This window comes from Myripristis murdjan, chromosome 14, assembly GCF_902150065.1.
Source record: "Myripristis murdjan chromosome 14, fMyrMur1.1, whole genome shotgun sequence".
Lineage (NCBI taxonomy): Eukaryota > Metazoa > Chordata > Actinopteri > Holocentriformes > Holocentridae > Myripristis > Myripristis murdjan.
The window spans coordinates 26,774,582-26,792,600 of NC_043993.1; the positions used below are offsets into that span (position 1 = coordinate 26,774,582).

The 18,019-nt window shown below is 41.4% G+C and overlaps 1 protein-coding gene across 1 annotated transcript in view; it reads right to left on the reverse strand.

Annotated features, from left to right (window-relative positions):
* Nucleotides 1–16,779, reverse strand: part of ephb4a (eph receptor B4a) — a 43,379-nt gene extending 26,600 nt beyond the window's left edge. The window contains exon 1 of the mRNA XM_030068830.1: nt 15,768–16,779. Within this exon, the coding sequence (XP_029924690.1) occupies nt 15,768–15,861 (94 nt within the window). The 5' untranslated portion in view covers nt 15,862–16,779. The remainder of the gene's footprint in view (nt 1–15,767) is intronic.
* Nucleotides 16,780–18,019: the final 1,240 nt, after the last annotated feature.

Here is an 18,019-nt window from a genome sequence, read left to right on the forward strand (position 1 = left end):
AGAAAAGCTTACTTTGAATGCAGCACGCTGAGGAACAAGTGAATGTAATTTGGATAAAAACAACTGTATGCCAACAAGCAAACAGCTCTTTTACAAAATACTGCAATGTTGAGTTTTTGCAACATTTAAAAAGATTGAAATATGAGAAATTAGAGGTGGGAAATATATTGGTATTATATATACACATCATGACATGGCATGGATTTCGAATGTCGAATTACAGCATTATTATTCTGTTTTCTTTTTATGCCTCTACCTGCTTGGTCATCATATCCACATTTCTAATGAGAATTTATCATAAGATTCAATGTGAAAATGTCTTATGAAAACACCAGTAGTCTTATTGTGATATTTGATTTTGTCCAGTCCTATGAAAAATTAAAATAATGCAACAAAAAAGTCAGTAAAATGTGTGACTGAGGATATTATCTGTGGCTTTGCTCATGCTGGAAATGACCTATGCTGAGTAAATCGAGTATGCTCGGTTTACTTATACATTCAAAAATAAGGATTAATCCATTTTAAGAATATCATTGATTTGGAAGCCTTAGCTCAAACAAGTAGTTCCCTACAAGCTTGAGCCCAAAATGTCAATTTACTAAACACTTAATTTGCTACCATAACATTCAAACCTAAAATTAAATTTCTGTAGCTCGATGACTGATGACTAACAATAGTCAATATGAGAAATCACATCTCACCAAAGCATCAGTTACATGGGAAAATCAGGCCTTTAATACTCCCTGATGTTACAGCCTATACTCCATTTCATTTTTCCAAGTTCTCTTCATTATTTGCTGAGAATGCTGCAGCCCAGCCGTAATGACTGCTTGTCAGTTCAACACTACATATGGCATACAGGATGGGAGAACGCTTGGAAAACAGTTTTACACACAGATTTGTTGTCTCCTCTTGGTTGTTCCTCCAAGAAATACTGTTAAGGTAGCCAAGTCCTGCACACAAATCGGTTGTGGCAGATTAAGACGCTGTACATTCACTTACTGTGTCAGACATGCAAAATCAGTGTGAGAACGTTATGCAAATGCCACGCGCTATTTGCACATCACTGTCTGTTCAACACAAACAATTATAGTATTTTACTAAAATAACTGCTACGCCTACCGTTATTAATCTCTCTGATCCCTTGTAAAACACCGACCCACACTCCGGTAAAGCATGCATGAAGGCATGAAAATGAGTAAGATAAGACCTGGCACAATCTGGCCTGACCTTCCTACTGAGACAAATGTGTCATTATTATTGCTGGGGCCGTCCACAGACGTTCACACTTCCAGACGCCATTGTTTCACAATAATGAGGGTTAAACTGTCGGTCAGAGATCAAATTTTGAGGAAAAATGTGGGCTACTCAGGACGGATTGTATGATGGGTGTGTTCTTGGGCCTGTACGATATGGTAACAGGTCGTGAGAAAGGTCATATGTTCACCAAAACGTCGACCAAATAAATCAATGCAGTGTTGATATTAATTTTATAGTGATAATGTGCTATGAGACTAGAGAACATTTTTTATCAGCTGGCGTCAATTTGACCCCAGTAATCATTTCAAGAAAGGATTATAATAACAACTGTTGCTCAGGTTTATGTGCCAGGTACTTTATGTTTCTTGCTGACTACCTAAATAGCCCTTTAAATAATGATTATGTGTGTAAATGTGTTATGAATGCAGCAATTCTGCAGTTTTGCCACAATGTCAATATTGGTCAAAGACATTATGCTATTTGATTCGGTCCATATCGCCCTGCGCTAATTTAAAACATGATGGGATGTTGTGATGTTCAAAATATTGTGTAGGCTAAATCTGACTGTTGTACCTTTTGTGCTTCATGAACATCTGGAATAATATATCCAGCACAAAAGTTGCTTTCAGGAGCTTTTCTTTTTCCCTGATGGTTTTAATAATTTATTCCATATCACCAATCTTGCCAAGATTTACACGAATTAATGGAATAGAGGATAACGGATTACACCATGATTTGCACGAGCTGATAAGACAAAGATTTTATTTTAACCTGGAAAATAAATATACGGAATAAATAGCTGAAATGATTCAGTGTATTCTGTTTTATGTTGAAAGAAACCCCCACAAGTGCACCGCATCCGGCAAAAATGCCCAGCACTCAGCAAAAATGACCATCTGCCAGCGCGCAGCTTTACCAGGCTTTCTCATGCTAAAGTTCTCTGTTGCCTTGAAATCTTGCCGAGTATTCTTTGGCAAGCTTGGGCGACCCAACCGATGTAAAAAATACACCAGCAACTGTGGCCAGTCTACACTTCTCCAACTGTACCATCTTGTTTTTTCTATAATGGTTTGGACGATCACTCCGCTACACCCACGTCTGTTCATGTCTTAGCTCCGTCTCATTTATAAATAAATTTGCTAAGTGAACAAACGCATATTTCTCTGCCCAATTTAGGCTGACTGTGCCCTTACAAAGCGATGATTTTTATCTTTTTCTCCTAGATTTTACCTCGGCTTCTGTTTCACCTTCACCGCTGCGGGGACGGCACAAGAAAGCGATGACATACCATCACTTGTTTCTCTTTCAGAGGCTACACACCTCTCTCTCCGTTTCTCCACGTGCACATCCCGAACCACTTATTTTAAAAATTCCCACGTCATTGCCAAGTTTTTTGGCTTTTGGCTTGTGTAACATATTGCAACCTCTAAAAAAAAAAAAAAAAAAAAAAAAAAAAAAGATAAAATAATTTGTTGTGTTTGAGGCTCATGAGATCTACTTTGCAGACCAGCTGCATCTCACCCTATTTATTTCCCCCAAATTTCGCTTGTAAACTTTATTTTGGAAGTTTGCAAAAAATGATAAACTTAGTGTGACTATTCCATTTCACAACTTCCCCAAAGTTTTAATGACATTTTACGCTTCTCCAAGACATTTACAGTACTTGAGAAACAAATTTTCAAATTGCACATTTCTCTCACCCTCTTCGACTCTTCCGCCGCATAAGCCCAGCAGCCTCACAGCAACAGTCGGAGACGATAAAGGGGAGGAAGGGCTTCAAGAGGGGAGAAGGAGAACAGAGGAGAGGGGATGGGGAGGATAATTGGGTGCCAAAGTTCAAGCCGGTGTTTTCCCGGCATTTGCTCTACCTCTGGTTCGCTCAGCATAATTTAAAGACCACCTCTATAACACTGCTCCGCTGCAAGATTGCCCCATCTCTACCTTTCATATGCACACCTGCCTCTGTTTCATACTCTGATCTGAAGTAGCGCAGAAGACATACAACCCCGGGCAGAGTAATCACTGTTTATCACTGCTCTATCATTAGGGTTTATGAGACAGGATGCATGAGCGTGAGTGTTTCTGCAAGATCACGAGCGTTTCTATTATGTGCATGCACGGCCTTGCCTTTCACTTAAGTAGATTCAGACTGAGCCCTGTAAGAGGAAGCCGACGTTTCCCCTACATTCTTTCAGCGGCGGTGGCCACCCACTGATGGAAAATTGCCCTGGCTGCTAGAAAAATGTCGAAACAATGAAAATTCATCATCTGGCCATATTTAACACCCAAAACAAACAACTGTACAGTAACTACAGTACAATAGAATTGTCTGTGCGAGAGACACAACATTTACTGGAACAGATATTGCGACTGGGATCGACGGCGGTGAAACCGAGCCAATGGAAATTCTGCATTTCATTCAGTTGTTCGCTGTGGGCATGAATGTTAATACGCTCAAAACTGAAACTACAGTGGGTATGAATACAACAATAAGCAAATGTTTTACTACCACAAGATGCCACTTGCATCGTCATCGTCACCTTTTACATCACAAAAATGCAAAGGGACGTAATTAAATAGGCAAACTTTAATCAGTATTTTTGAAGGAAACACACGAAACAGCATACATCCAAGCCCCAATAGGGCCTTGCAATGCCCTATAATGCATCTTAAAATAAATAAATAAATACATAAATACATACATAAAAAGGGCCCAACCGATCTAGAGCTGATGCAAAACCACTAATTAATTGCATTCAAAATTCTTCACTTTATTTTTTATGTCTCTGTCATGTGCCCTCCCCTTCTCTATTTTCCATTCCCTCTGTAGCTCCGTAGTGTGATAGGGAAATTACAGGCCTGTGAAGATTTGCCCTGCATCAGCTACAATTAGACCCCGTTTTAATTAAAGAAACAGACTATCAATTACCCTTATGTACCTAGAGAAACTGAGACGGCGTAAGGAGGCAGAAGAACCGGGAGAAAGAGATTCGGGATTTACTGATGGCTTGAATGGCACGAGATGGAAGGAGCCTCAGTGAGGGAGCGACAAATGGAAAACATTAGACGGGCTTATCGGGGCATTTACTGACAGCAGCGAGGCCTCGGCTGAATACTTTATGTTCGAGAGGCTGGAAAGTGGCCGTCTTTTCTTCGAGTGCCTGGTCATTAGACCCCAGCCTCATATCAAGCCACGCTAGCATTAGTAATATCACAGTAGTATGAGTTTTTTTTTCTTTTATTTCATGCTTCTTACAATGATTATTTCCATTTTCTCAGTGTGCAATGACACCACTTACTCACAGGGTAAAATTATTTCACAGAATAATGGTGGCAATGTTTTTGGGTCGATGAAATTCTTATATGACAAGCCAGCAAAATGTAACGTTTTTGTCAAGCTGTTATCTTCAGGCAATTCTAGAGAAAATATGGGTGCTAACAAAACTTTAGCGACCATGCTAATTCGTTTTCGTTACTCAAGCTGCTTTCAAACATCACTAGCTCCACGAAACGCTAGTGAAAATACAGCTGCAAGCAAAAACGTTAGCTGCCGGGCTAATTCATAGTTTGGGATTAGAAAACGGCGTCATTTCTGCAATTTACAAGGTTTGTCCTCTTTTGAGAAGTAAAGTAATTCCTTAAAGAAGAATTTACATGGAAGGAGCTCAAATAATCGAATATCACAAGGCCTAACGCAAGGAAAAGTGTTAAATTTTGCAACGCTAAAATGCTAAAATCAGGTACGCTAAAGCCATACATCTCAGGAAATTTACTGCCTCCATGTTGCATATTTAGGAGTTTTTTATTATTATTTTGGAAAAAAAGAACATACATTTGGTCATTTTTTCCTTCACATATTAACTTTACAGCTTCTATGTTTTTGTGTCAGGCCAAATTCACACATGGCGAACACGAGCGACAGCAGATTAAGCAGACGGGATTATAAGAATTAACAGTGATTAATAGCAGATGGGTTAGTAAAATAATACATCATTAATTGGGAAAATATGAAGTACATTCTCTACAATATGAATATATCTTAAGCTTAATTTTTCGTTGAATGTCCGTAAGGGTGCGGGTCTCGGAAAAAATCGGAAATTGGAAAAAATAATTCATTTGGGTGGGTAGTGAGTAGATTCAGATGACGCCGAGCCGATCGGCGCATCGCTACTTGAGAGTTTGGCCAAATCCACATTACGCTGTTTTGTCGCTCCATCCACATTACACCATAAAGGCATCTGTTTTCCAAAAGCCAGCTATCCATACTAAACTGCCCTGAAATACTCAAGTCCCTAATCAGACAACCTTGATACCAGACTCCTTTTTCATTTTCAAAAAGCTCCATTTCCCCCCGGCCGCACACCAACACCTTTAAAATTCACGCCATTTGGGGAGTGTTTTTCCAAATGCCCTGTTTTTGCAGGTGGAAAACACTGTTTTAGTGTGGTCAGAGGGCCAAAATGAAGGGTAAAAAAAAGGTGTGTTTTCAAATTCACCCACCTTACTTGGACATGGCCTCAGGCTGCTGCAATAAGTTTGCTGATTCACCGCCGTTTGGGACCAGAAAAGTCATCCATTGCAGGGTATGTTAAGTTTTGTCCTCTGCGCTGGAGTGGTGGAGTAATTTCGTGACTGAAGATTATCATGTTAATTAGTGGTGTGCAAGTTTTAAATTGTGCAACTTTTGGATATCCTTCCTCCCACAGCAATTTACAAACCTCCATGTTTTGAGAATGCGAGATAAAAAGAAAATAACACACGAAAAATAAATAAAAAAATACGACAATCCCTTTGATCATTTTTTCTTTACATGTTTACACCTGTGGTTTTGTCAGTGTAGGCTGGCGTGTGTGTGTGTGTGTGTGTGTGCGCCGAGGGAAGGTTTGTGCTGAATGTGCGCGCCGCTGTTTGTGTGTCTTTGACATAGAAGTTGTGTCTGCGAGGTGGAGAGATTAGGCCTGGGCTTCCTGCAGTTCCCGTCCCCTTCCTGTCTCCTGGTCTATTGGGAGCCAGCCGCCAACACGCACATCATTCACCACAGCAACTTCAGCAAGAAACACTCTGACTGCTGATCTATAACAAAGGCCTCCCGTGGCACTTGTAGATTCAGGTGAGCTACTGCCAGTTTGTGCGGCTGTGTGTAATGGATGGACCAGAGAGGTGAAAAGAGAGAGAGTGAGAGACTGTGAGCTGAAGTGAGGGTGTTAATGTTTGACGCCTTCTTCTTTTTTCTTTGTTGTTTTCAGGGGCGCATATGAATAAGGTTTGTGTGTCTCCCTGTCCCAGGACAGGAAGCGACCCAGTTAGGGAGGAAGCCTCTTACTGGACAGAAACCAAAGCTGTTACCACCAATGATTAACTCAGCCGTGAGCCAAAATGGCTGCCCGAGAGCATTGGGAATAAAGCGTGTCTAAAAGATATTTGGCCTCGGAATATTTTGGCTTAAATTTACTTAGTCATCCGAGTCTGACTGGACTGAATCACCACATTATACATTTCTCTCACCGATTCGGACACCCCAGACGAGGGTGTGTTTTTCCCAGCTTCCCATTAATCTCACAGCTCACACCGGAGAGCTGGTGTGAAAGAGGTCAGATGACTTCACACGACTTTGGTTCCCTAGCTAACAATAAAAACAGTGCAGCGGGCGAGATTAATTTCAGCCCTGCTTGTGTGATAAGTAGTTCAGCAGAGACTCTATTCTGATTCCCGAGAAAATCACCTTTTTAATCTTTTCTGATTCCTGCTCATTGTTGGATGTGCATTTGTGTAACATCACAGATCAAGAGGTGGGCGGCTGTGAGGGACAAAAGTCAAGGTTCACCAATACAGAAGGAAGTATCCAAAGGCATACAAATGACAACAATTTATTGGTCTTCCCCTTTAACTGATTGTGGTAAAGGGAGGGCGAAACTCTTCCATTATTCAGCTGGCGTGACTTTAAAATGAATATGTAATTTAATCATGTTGGTATAAAATGCTTAGGCCCTACCATATCGAAGGTTAACAGAATATGAGAATGTAGCCCTATGCCGTATTATATCACCGCCTACGAGCGATGAGTTCTGACCTCAGGAGTGAACAGTGTTCAATAACAAGCAGCTTTTGTCCTTGACACCAACAACAGTCACGCAGGTCTGCAGCTTAAGAAACAGAGTGCCATGTGAAAAAATGATGCACAGAGCACATAATGACTAGAAATGCTGATCGGTAACACTATAATTATAAAAAAAATGTTTGCTAATGTAGAGTATCGTCATGCAGCAGAAACTGGAACGCTGGCGAGGAGCAGCAAAAGCAACAGAAGCACTCCCAAGTTTCTCCCCTTTATTATGGAAAAAAAAAGTTAATCATTTAAAATGCAATTGAAAGTAGGCATATTTAAGAACTTCAAGCCAGAAAGAATTAATTAGCAGCGCTGTAGCTCCTGTAATTTATTGGACTGCTTCATTTTACAGCATATTTCAGCCTCTTAGATATATCGATCTGCCACTGAGTGTTTTAAAATGGATTCACCTCCTGCTAGTAACCATGATGGGCAGCACTACCCCTTGCCCCCTTCATAAAACAACCAAACTGTGTGTAAAATTGAAAGGCATCTTGAGAATAGTTTTTGCAGGTTACACCAGCTCCCTCAGGTATGGTCTAATCATAAAGAATCCTATAAGCTCTAGTCTATCCTTGTATAAATAACCAACACGCTTTTTACAGATTCTATTAGGGAAGTGTACTGCACTTTTGAAAAAAAAATGTGGCATTTCCACAAATCAGTCTTTAAATAAAATACCATATTATTGGAAAGTGTAAAGAGACTGCAGTAAAGATGATGCCCAAATTGGAATGTAGCCTAAGCAGCGAGCCGGCGCGCTATCAGCGTTTGTGTCATGAGGAAATCACAGATAACGTATCTGCCAGACATTTCAGATTGGACCTATCTGCACCGTAACCAGACATATCTTTATGAAACTCCACCAGCATAAAGTCCTCCCAGGATCAAACCCGCACCCACAGTCCATCCTGATCATCCTCATGTCATGTTGATTAAATATAACACATTTTCTACCTTTCCTTAACATCTCTTTAACTAACCCTTCTGAATCGGGAACTCTGGTTTCCTCTATTGCCTGTGCACTCACAGAGCTTTAACTAACACCTACGTAAAATAATACACACAAATATTCATAAATCCAGTGTTTCATAGCACAGCCATTTATCTGTGTGTGTGTGTGTGTGACTGAAAACTGAAATTATTACAATTATTTTCTTTTAAATGAGGGTTTTATGTTTTGATAAGACTGAAGTCGTATGCATTTTCATTTATTATTATGCAGCCTAGACAGAATTAATTAATTAGAGCAACAGTGCAACAGATAATTTCATTTCATTTAGTGACAAAAAAATGCACTGTGGTGGACAGATTGAAAACACAACTGAATAGTCAGTCACGGCATACACTGTCACACACACACATCACACACACGCTAACCTTGTAGGAATAAAATAAAACATTTGTCTCCACGTAATTTATATCCATTCAAATTTTCAGCCAACACATATAGCCTAGCTGTTGAATGTCAGATTTCTTTTTCAGTGTTTTTGTGGAGAGACATGTGTTGCGCTGTGCATTTTAGCACTACAGTGGTTTAGAGGACAACATAATTTCTGTGGGGACTGCCTTCACCAACACACTTTTAGTAAAGGGTGTTAAGGCTGTTAGGTGTTTTCTCAAGGTTACAGACAGTGGGTCGGTGCAGTGGCGGGGACACTGAGATGAACCAAAAACACTACAAGCCACATTTATCTGGCTAGAAAATATATTTACGCTAGGGCTGAACAATTAATCGAAATGTTATTGAAATCGCAAGTGCAATATCCAAATCACAGGAGCTGCAAACCGTATTCTCCAGATGTAAGAAATATGTTTGTTTGGTGCACACTTAAGCACATTATTATCATTTAAATAGTTTTTTTTTCCTGTGAAAATTAAGATTATGATACAAAAATGATCATTCCTACTAAAACTGCAGATCATATTGAAATCATAATATGTCCAGGGAAGCACAATATGATTTTTTTTTTTTTAACCATATCTTTCAGTCCTCATTTACACTGGGAATAGGATGGAAATAATAAAGTGCCTCATTGATTTACCATCTGGAGGATAGCAGTCAACAACAGAACCAACAAGCAGCCATACTAAATCTAAACTGAGTTATCGGACTAGCAGAGGAAATCACTTTATTTCCATTTCCATCCATCAAAACAAAATCAAATTCACAAGTGATGTTTATGAAATACAATTGTGAAAAATTAAATGATCATCTGTTACGCAGTTTGAAAACGAAGCGCACATCCAGCAACACACACTCAGACACAGCAACAAAGCCGGCATATCTACTTTAAGGTTGATGTAAACGCGGTTGAGTCTTTCCATGACGATAAGACAACACATGCTCTGGTAATAATGCACTCTGTAAAAACTGTGCGTCTATGTATGCATTTAATAAACTAATGTTACAGCGTTCTCCATAGGACAGAAGAAGACAGCTGATCAAGCAGGGAGCCAGAGAGCTGAGCCGAGCTATGTGTCATCACCAAAAATACACCATGGGACAGTGCGGCTTTCGCACTTCCAACACTCTATTGATCCCTGAGGGAGAGAGTCATGCTTTTGCCTTCCACTGGGAGGTCAGAGGTCATAGTCAGCCCGCAGGACGGACACTCTGAGTCGCGCTGTGCTGAACGTGAACTCTGGGATGATTTCTCCATCCAGCAAGCCACGCCGACACCTTCACATGTCTGTAGTGTCTTTCAGTTTTTCATATTGTTGGTTTGTTGGTTACATAATGCAAGATTAATTTGTGCTTCTGTGTCATTTACTTGTGTCGACAAAAGATTGGAATGCCTACCAAAGGTTGTCATGGACACCTCTACAGAGCGGTGGGGATGTGTTATCCTACAAAGCCGATGCTGCAAAACTAACACTCTTTCAACCCAGGCCTTATTAATCAAAATGGTGATACCCGTCATTTACCACCATACGTAGCACAACTGTGAAGGGATACTTACCACTCTCCTGCGGCTTCTTGCTGGCCCTCAACACAGTCAAACAGTGCATTTGCGATAATGTATTGCATTGAACACGTCTGCATCGTTCAGCTGCGGCTAAAGCTGCATTCAGATGATCCTGGACCTCGCAATATTCAGCTTGTCAATTTCCGACCTGCGTTAACGTGACATTGAGTGTAAACTCAGGATAAAAAAAAAAAAAAGAAGAAAACTCTGAAATTTTCTCCACGGGGGAAAAACCAAACAATAGTGTCCGCACATTTTCCTGAGCTGACACTATGAAAACAATATTGTTAACATTTACAAGATGGAAATTCTGAGACCAGAGTTCGTGTGAACGAACCAACTCAGCAGCAGAGCGAGGTGGGCTTATTCAGGGCATGTATAATTGTAGATGCTAAATAAACCCCTTATGCCAAATAAAATCTTTTGAGTGGACAATTTTAAAATGTATTTGACTGTATTGTGAGTTTCCTGTGTGCAAAAAGGACATTTATACACGCTGTGCCATGTATGGTTATAAATGACAGGTATCAACATTTTAATATGGGCTGGGTTGAAAAATACCAAAGTTGACTGAGGTTAAAAAAGCTAAAACGCATGAAAGCAAGCAGTTTTGTAAATAATATACTACATATCTGGATAAATGAAAAGCAAATACCTCAAACCATGCAGAAATGCACCAAACAAACAGGCGCTATCCCAGAGCCCCAAATATGTCCATTGCTGTACTTAAAATAGAGTTTTATCAAGGCTTTTACTGAAGCCGAATCTACAATGCATTCTGAAAATAAATAAATAAATAAAAATACAATGCCAAAGCAAACATGCACACACACACACACACACACACACACACACACACACACACACACACAAAGCCCTCAGTGACTAATCTGCAGTGGGTGGTGGACAGCTTGAAGCTAACAGTGCAGACTCCAGCTAAATAAACCATCTAGAGATTGACACTTCTAAGTAGAAATACAAGAGAACAGTCTTTCCCCTTTTATTCTGACACATCATTCTCTTTCATATCCCAACAACAACAGACGCATTGAGAGCTACAACTCTTCGTCAGACGACGCGTCGCTCGTACAAAGCTTACTACTGGGAGTTTGTGCGTTGGTGACCGATATCCAGGATAAAGACATATTCAAATTGGGCTGTGGAGTCATTTGTCAGAGGAAAAACAAATGTAACGTGCTTTCTTCAGATACTTTTCTTCAGGGAGTGGATGTAATAGCTTAGAAAACATGTGAACTGCACAACTATACTTTTCTCCCATTCCTGACAAATAGAGAAGTTTAAAAATACAATAACCCTTCCTTGATGCGAATGACCAAGCAACCAAGAGCAAAGGGGAACTGAAAGGAAGAATTTGAGGAAGGCAAAAAGGTGAGGGGAATTTTGTGTGACGCAAAGCACTAAGATGAGCTATCAAACTGCCAAAGAAAAAGGTGTTGGAGCGCTCCTTTCACCAAATTGACCCACTCCTTTCTGGAGCCTGCATCCCTCTCAAAGCCGGCGTGAACACTTTATCTGTGTGCATGCTGTAGGAGGGCTAGCACGCAGGAATGTCTCTGCTCTGCTGTGTATATATAGCAGGGCCCACTTGGTCCAGGGCAATATATAAAACAAGCCCTGGGAGACTTGTTGAAATCTTATATATGCATCAAGGTGGAAACACACTCATGCACATGCTCTTCAGGTTGATCCCTTACCGGCTCAATTCTGTTTTAACTTTAAAGAGGAAAAAAAAAAAACGGATATCAAACACAAGATGTAGGTCAGCCTCTGACGCATGGAGGAAAATATCCCAGACTCAAATCAAATCTTGTCTGCTGATGGTGTTGTGCTTTAGGTATGCTAATTCCCACGTTGTTTGTTTCTGTTTATCAATTCCTAACATTATGTAGGCATCTTTCTTTTTTTTTTTTGTCTGCCCACACTATGTGCACAGCCAGTCCTAGGCTTTTAGCCTATCTTGTGTTAATTTTTTCCTTCCCTTTTTTGGATTTATTTCTATTTTCGAATGTAATAGCATCAAACACCATAGGATGTAGGACAACAATGACACACAGAACTGCTACACAACATGGATTTCTAGCGTGGTGCTCAGCGTGCAGACATCAAATAACAGCCTTGATAGCTGTGCAAGGCAGACATTAGTCAAAGTAAGAAACTGGAACTTAAATCACTGTGTCCTAATGCAGCATCGCTGTAAATAGCACCATTTCTGCACATTTCCTCTTCCCACTTGTTTCCTAATTGTAGTCCTTTTTTTTATTCTGTTATTATTATCCCATACTTGACAGATTGCAGAGTTCATATATCTGGCCCTGGGTGTTTGTGGTTACAGCGTGCATATAGGCCGTGCACACTCCACATGTGCAAATACATGCATGCACACTCCTCGCCCTCTCTGCACTTGTTCTCTCTGTCTATTTCAGTGACTCCTGCCGGTCTTCCCATCTCTCCTTCACTCACTTCAAAGAGAGCCCCATCCCTCTAAAAGTGCCATTCTCCTTGGTGCTTATGGCTGATAGGCTGTGGCCTCATTCCCTCTCCTCTGCAGCTTGTCCCCATTGTGTCCCACTCTCAGAGAGAGGCGTGTGGGTGGAGGTAGAGGACAGACTGACTCTCGACAGTGAATGCCTGACACGGATGTATGGGCTGGGGGAGTATCTTCTCATCGAGTTAAACTGTCACCCACCTGCAAGTCTCCATTGGCATATGCATCCTCCTCAGCGAGGGGAAGAGACAGGGAGAGAGAGAGATGAGGAGAGAGTACTTGTGGCACTCTGATGCCTGTTTAACTCTTGAGGAAGCTAATCATGGGATTGAGGTGCTGAGGATGATGGGCTACAGGCTTTCAGAGAGGGGGGAGGTTGCTTTAAATGCAAATCCCTTTCTTATAAAAATCAGTTCCGTTTAAAAGGATTTCTGGGAAACGATCCACATTTCCACGGCAGGGGAGACAGTCGGCGAGAGAAAACAGCATAGCAGTAGTCAAACATCAAGGAGACAGAGGACGTGGAAAGAGTAGCAAAAGAAAAGGCTACATGTCTGTGAAAGAAGGGATTGAGGCCCAGATGAGGCCTCTTACGCTTCTGAATAAAAACATCCTTACTGCATTTACTGATTTGAGACACTTAGTGAGTTTAAGTTTAAATTGTGAGGCATTACGCCACTTATGGCGGTTACGCTACAGAGGAGGCAGGAGTAGCGGCAGAGAGGTGAGTGAATAAACAGAAAAGAGATGCTAAAGAAAATAAGAGGATATGCCCCCTTTTCAGGGAGACTTTTGGAGGGTTTGCCTAATCTTAAGGGCTAATTGTGAGAGTTCACTGGCTCACTGAGGTGGAAACTATCTTTTCTTTTTCCTTCCAACATTCTGGACAAAGACCTCTAAAAAGCAGCCAGCTTTGCACTTAAAAGGGGACTACTACCAGTAGGCTTTAAGGTGTTATTTATTTAAAAATAACTGCTCTGTGCTGTTTAACTGGCTGGCCATAAACAGCTGGCGAGGGTTGCTCTATTTTCTAGGGCGAGATGCAGTTGTGTGTGCACCCACCTTGTTGCCTCCATCCAACATCAGCCCACGAGTCAACTGCAAACCCACAAGCTACACACATCTGAGTTATTCCTGTTCACACTTGGCATAGTCACTGTGACTAAAGCGAATGTTTAGTGCGCCTGTACTTTCATGAGGGTTTTAGCAACTGCTTCACTTCTTTGTCATTCCACTGAAATGGAGGAAAATCTGTTCAAGGATTAATTATGTTTGCCTTTTTTTTTTCTTTTGCCACCATGCCTATTCTTTTTCTTTTTGTGCGGCAAAATTACATCTGGGAAACATGAAAATCCTACAGGTAGCCAAGTGATGCTGCAAAAACACCTTGAAAAGGCTGTTTGTTAGTCTTGATATCAACCAAAGAGCATACTGCAGGGAATGCAGCAACCCCATGCCAGTATTACAGCAACACAGCATGTGAGATACAACTAGTTTAAAAAAAAAAAAAAAATCCCTGTGGCCTTCGAGTTGATTCAGATTTCTCAGCGTGGCCCTCACTGAGATTGAGTTTGACACCCCTGCATTAAGCACATTATTCAGACACGTATCTGGTCCCCCCTTGCTATGCTGATGATGCCAAGCTGTGATGGCTGGTAAAAGCCAAATAATCCAAACTCTGTCTCAGAATATTCTACAACATGACAGCTGCTCTGAGCCTGCCTATAAAGTCCAACAAGCTGATTCAGGACAATACGTTAACATCAAATATGCAGCCGGAAATCCACAGGGATTCGATCCAGATTTCAGTTTTGATGAAAAAGCTGTATCCGTGCTTTCTCCGGCTAAGAAATATCTCTTAAAGGTGAGGCTTTTTTTCCTCCACTCCAGGAGAAAGTTCTCGTCTAGGAGTCATTCCATGTCAAATCACACACCATGACATCCATCATCTCATACTGCATTGACAGGCTTCCTGTACTTGGAAACCAACAAGACAAGTGCTGCTGTGACGTTATTTTTCAGAAATACCATTTCATTTTAGAGAATCTGTTCCAACCGACTGCACCCAAATTGGCCATTTTAAATTGGGCAGGATTTATATATTCAATAACTCCAGTATATATCATCATCATTCTTTTGTCCCTGTGTTAATTATGATATTTACAGAATATCATAAATAATCCTATCAGATTACGATGCCCAGCTCGGGTGCAATCAGTTAAATCCATCACTGATCAAACTGTTTGTACAAAGTAATGTCACAGGTCTGTTACGCCTATCCATTTCCAAATATAATAACAATTTCAGCACATTTTGAGAGGATTCACCTTCCTGTGTGATTTGACATGGAATGAACCCCAGCCCTTATTGCTGCAGCAAGGCTGTTAAGAGACATGACCACACCAGCCATTACTTTAGCCACCATGCACTGTAGGTTTTAGTATTGATTTTTGGATTTTACAGATCACTGACTGGGTATTGATCCCTCAGGACGCAGGCTGTGGACTTAAGGCACCTTTTGGCCATTTGACACTGAGGGGATCCTGTTAGAAATGGCCTTCTTCAAAAGCTCAGGGGTCCAAAAACATGCTTAGTGCTTTGACAAAAACAGTGGAATAAACTCTTGGGAAGCATCATGAAGCCTGGTGCATTGATTGGCCAATCGAAGATCGATATTTTATATGAGCATTCCCATAGGAACTTACTGTGAATCCATTCTAGACCACTCTATAGGGAGTTCACTAAAGCCTTCTTAGATTTCCTATGAGATTACTATAATATTTCTATGATACTCTTGAGTTTTGGTGTGATATTTCCTTATCATTTTAATAGATTGTGTTGTGTAGTTATTTTTCTTATAATAATAACACAAGACACATAAGCCATCCAGTATTTTTTTTTTTTTTTTAGGAAACTCCGGACTCACCTTCTTCTGCTGAAGCCAGAGGAGTCCACTCCAGGAGGATGCACCCCAGCAGGACAATAACACTCTTGTATGTCAACTCCATAATGTCACGCATTATAATGATATAAAAAGGCAAATGAAGCGGCTGTTTGGGCAGAATTCAAAAGTAAGTTGCACGGGCAGCTCGGCTGTGCACCCACTGGCCGCAGCCCAGTCCGCATTTAAGATCAGCTCAGAAACAGAGACGTGGTCAAAACACTAAAGTAGCAAAACACTCAGTGAATGTTTGTAAAAATGTATCTAACAATCTTTAAATCGCCGACTATGACAATGAGCTGCGTCCAACTCCCCGCATGCAACAACTTGAGCAATAACAGTTAAAAACAGACTGGCAACTTCTCAAGATTGTCCAACTTTGTGTCTTGGGGAGGTCTTAGGGGAGAATGATAGTTTTTCCACAAATTACAGGGCTGCAACACCTCCGCTATCCAAGTCCTTCATCAGCACAGGAAATGCATGCTCGAAACTTGTTGTATCCTCGGGTTTAACACGCTCTTTGTGCTCCAGACGACTTCTCCCAAAATTCTCCCCAGCTCGATGACCAAGCAGGCTGAATCTGCAACCAGGGCGCTTCACTGCATTCTGGTAGTTTGCAGAAATAAACATGCAAGACGTTTTTTTTTTTTCTTCCTCGGGATCAGTCAGTTCCTTCATCCATATCTCCTAAGATATGCTCTTCAAACAATCACCCCGAGCGTTTTCTTTCATGGATCAGACTATGCAGACTGGTTGGAGAGAGAAAAATCCAAGAAAGGTGGTGTGGTGAGGATAGTACGCGTCTGGTCCAGTCTGGCCTGTTTTAACTGGCTAGATTGGGGATGAAAAGGGAAAAACACGGGTGTCGCTGAGTTCTCTCGGTGAAACCTCGGAGAAGACGCACAGACGACATTAAAAGTTACGCACTAATGTGGCTCTCTGGCTTACTACAGTAGGATGGCCACAGAGGACTTCATCACCGCAGAAAACCTGGGAGTCGAATGGCACCAGTAAGCTCCGCCCACTCCCAGTTTCCATAAAACCAACGTCAAAGCGGGAATTAAAAAAAGGCTAAACTTCCGGGCCTAACATTCAAAGTAAAAGTCTTACCGACTGACGCACACTGTAGGACTATATGAGTTAATAAAATATAATATAGTCAAAACTTATATATTCAGGGATGTATCTGTCTCTATTTTTATTTTATAAAATGCCCTTTTCAAGGTAGGCACACAGCCATGTGGAGACAATATGCAAAAAATGGATGCTGAAAAAAATTGCCTAAAATTTTAATAAAAAGCAATACAGTGAAAATAAATTGTATTTTATGAGGGAGTCTGTCTCCGTTTTTATTTTACAAAATGCAATCTTTAAGGCAGGCTCGCAGCCATGTGGGTTCAGAGTGCTGTAGGCAATATGCAAAGAAATGTATGCAAAAAAATAACCCAAAATTTCTTGAACATACACAAAGCTCCTACCAGACAAAGCGAAAGAAAATGCGTCTTTAAACTGTTGCCAATTGTTCATAATGACTAGCAAATGGAGTTTGAGCACCCATGTGCCAGCTCAAGGCCCGCTTCGTGCCTGGTGTTTCTTGACGCACATAAGGTACATGTGGACGCAAATGTGCCATCTGCGCACTTTGGCATCAGGCCTCTTGCACTGTCATGATGACCGCACGGCTTAAAGCTTCAGCAGTCCCAGTGCCAGTGGAGCTGTAGGAAAATTCAGCTATATATGATCCATCCAAACAGGGAAAAACAACCCACTGTACCACCGTGCTCCATTACATCTGAACTGAGCTGTCTCAGTCTGCAGGTGCTGCGTATTTGCGCTGCGTAACGCGCAACTCAAACAGCCTGGAGCAACTTTGCCCAGTTGTTTATACTGCATCATTTTGACCGTGCGCTCTCTGTCTGGACTGTGTCCGCGAGAGCCAGCCTCAAACCATGCTTAAATATGAATATATGTAGCAGGTTTTAGGTGTTTATTTTGAAGGCGGAGTGTGTTAACCTCCGGTCTTGTTCTCGCTCTTCCTGTCCGGCTTGACTCCGCGGTGAGGCTGAGTTGTATCCTCGACGCAGGCTGCTGCTACATGGGCTGCCCTCCAGTCAAAACTCTGCTGTCACTACAACCGGCCAGCAGGTGGCGGTAGCAGCGTCGACCCAGCTGCTCAGACAGAGCTGGAGGCGCCGGGTCCGGTTCCAGTCCAGTTTGGCAGGGGGGCTGCAGGTACC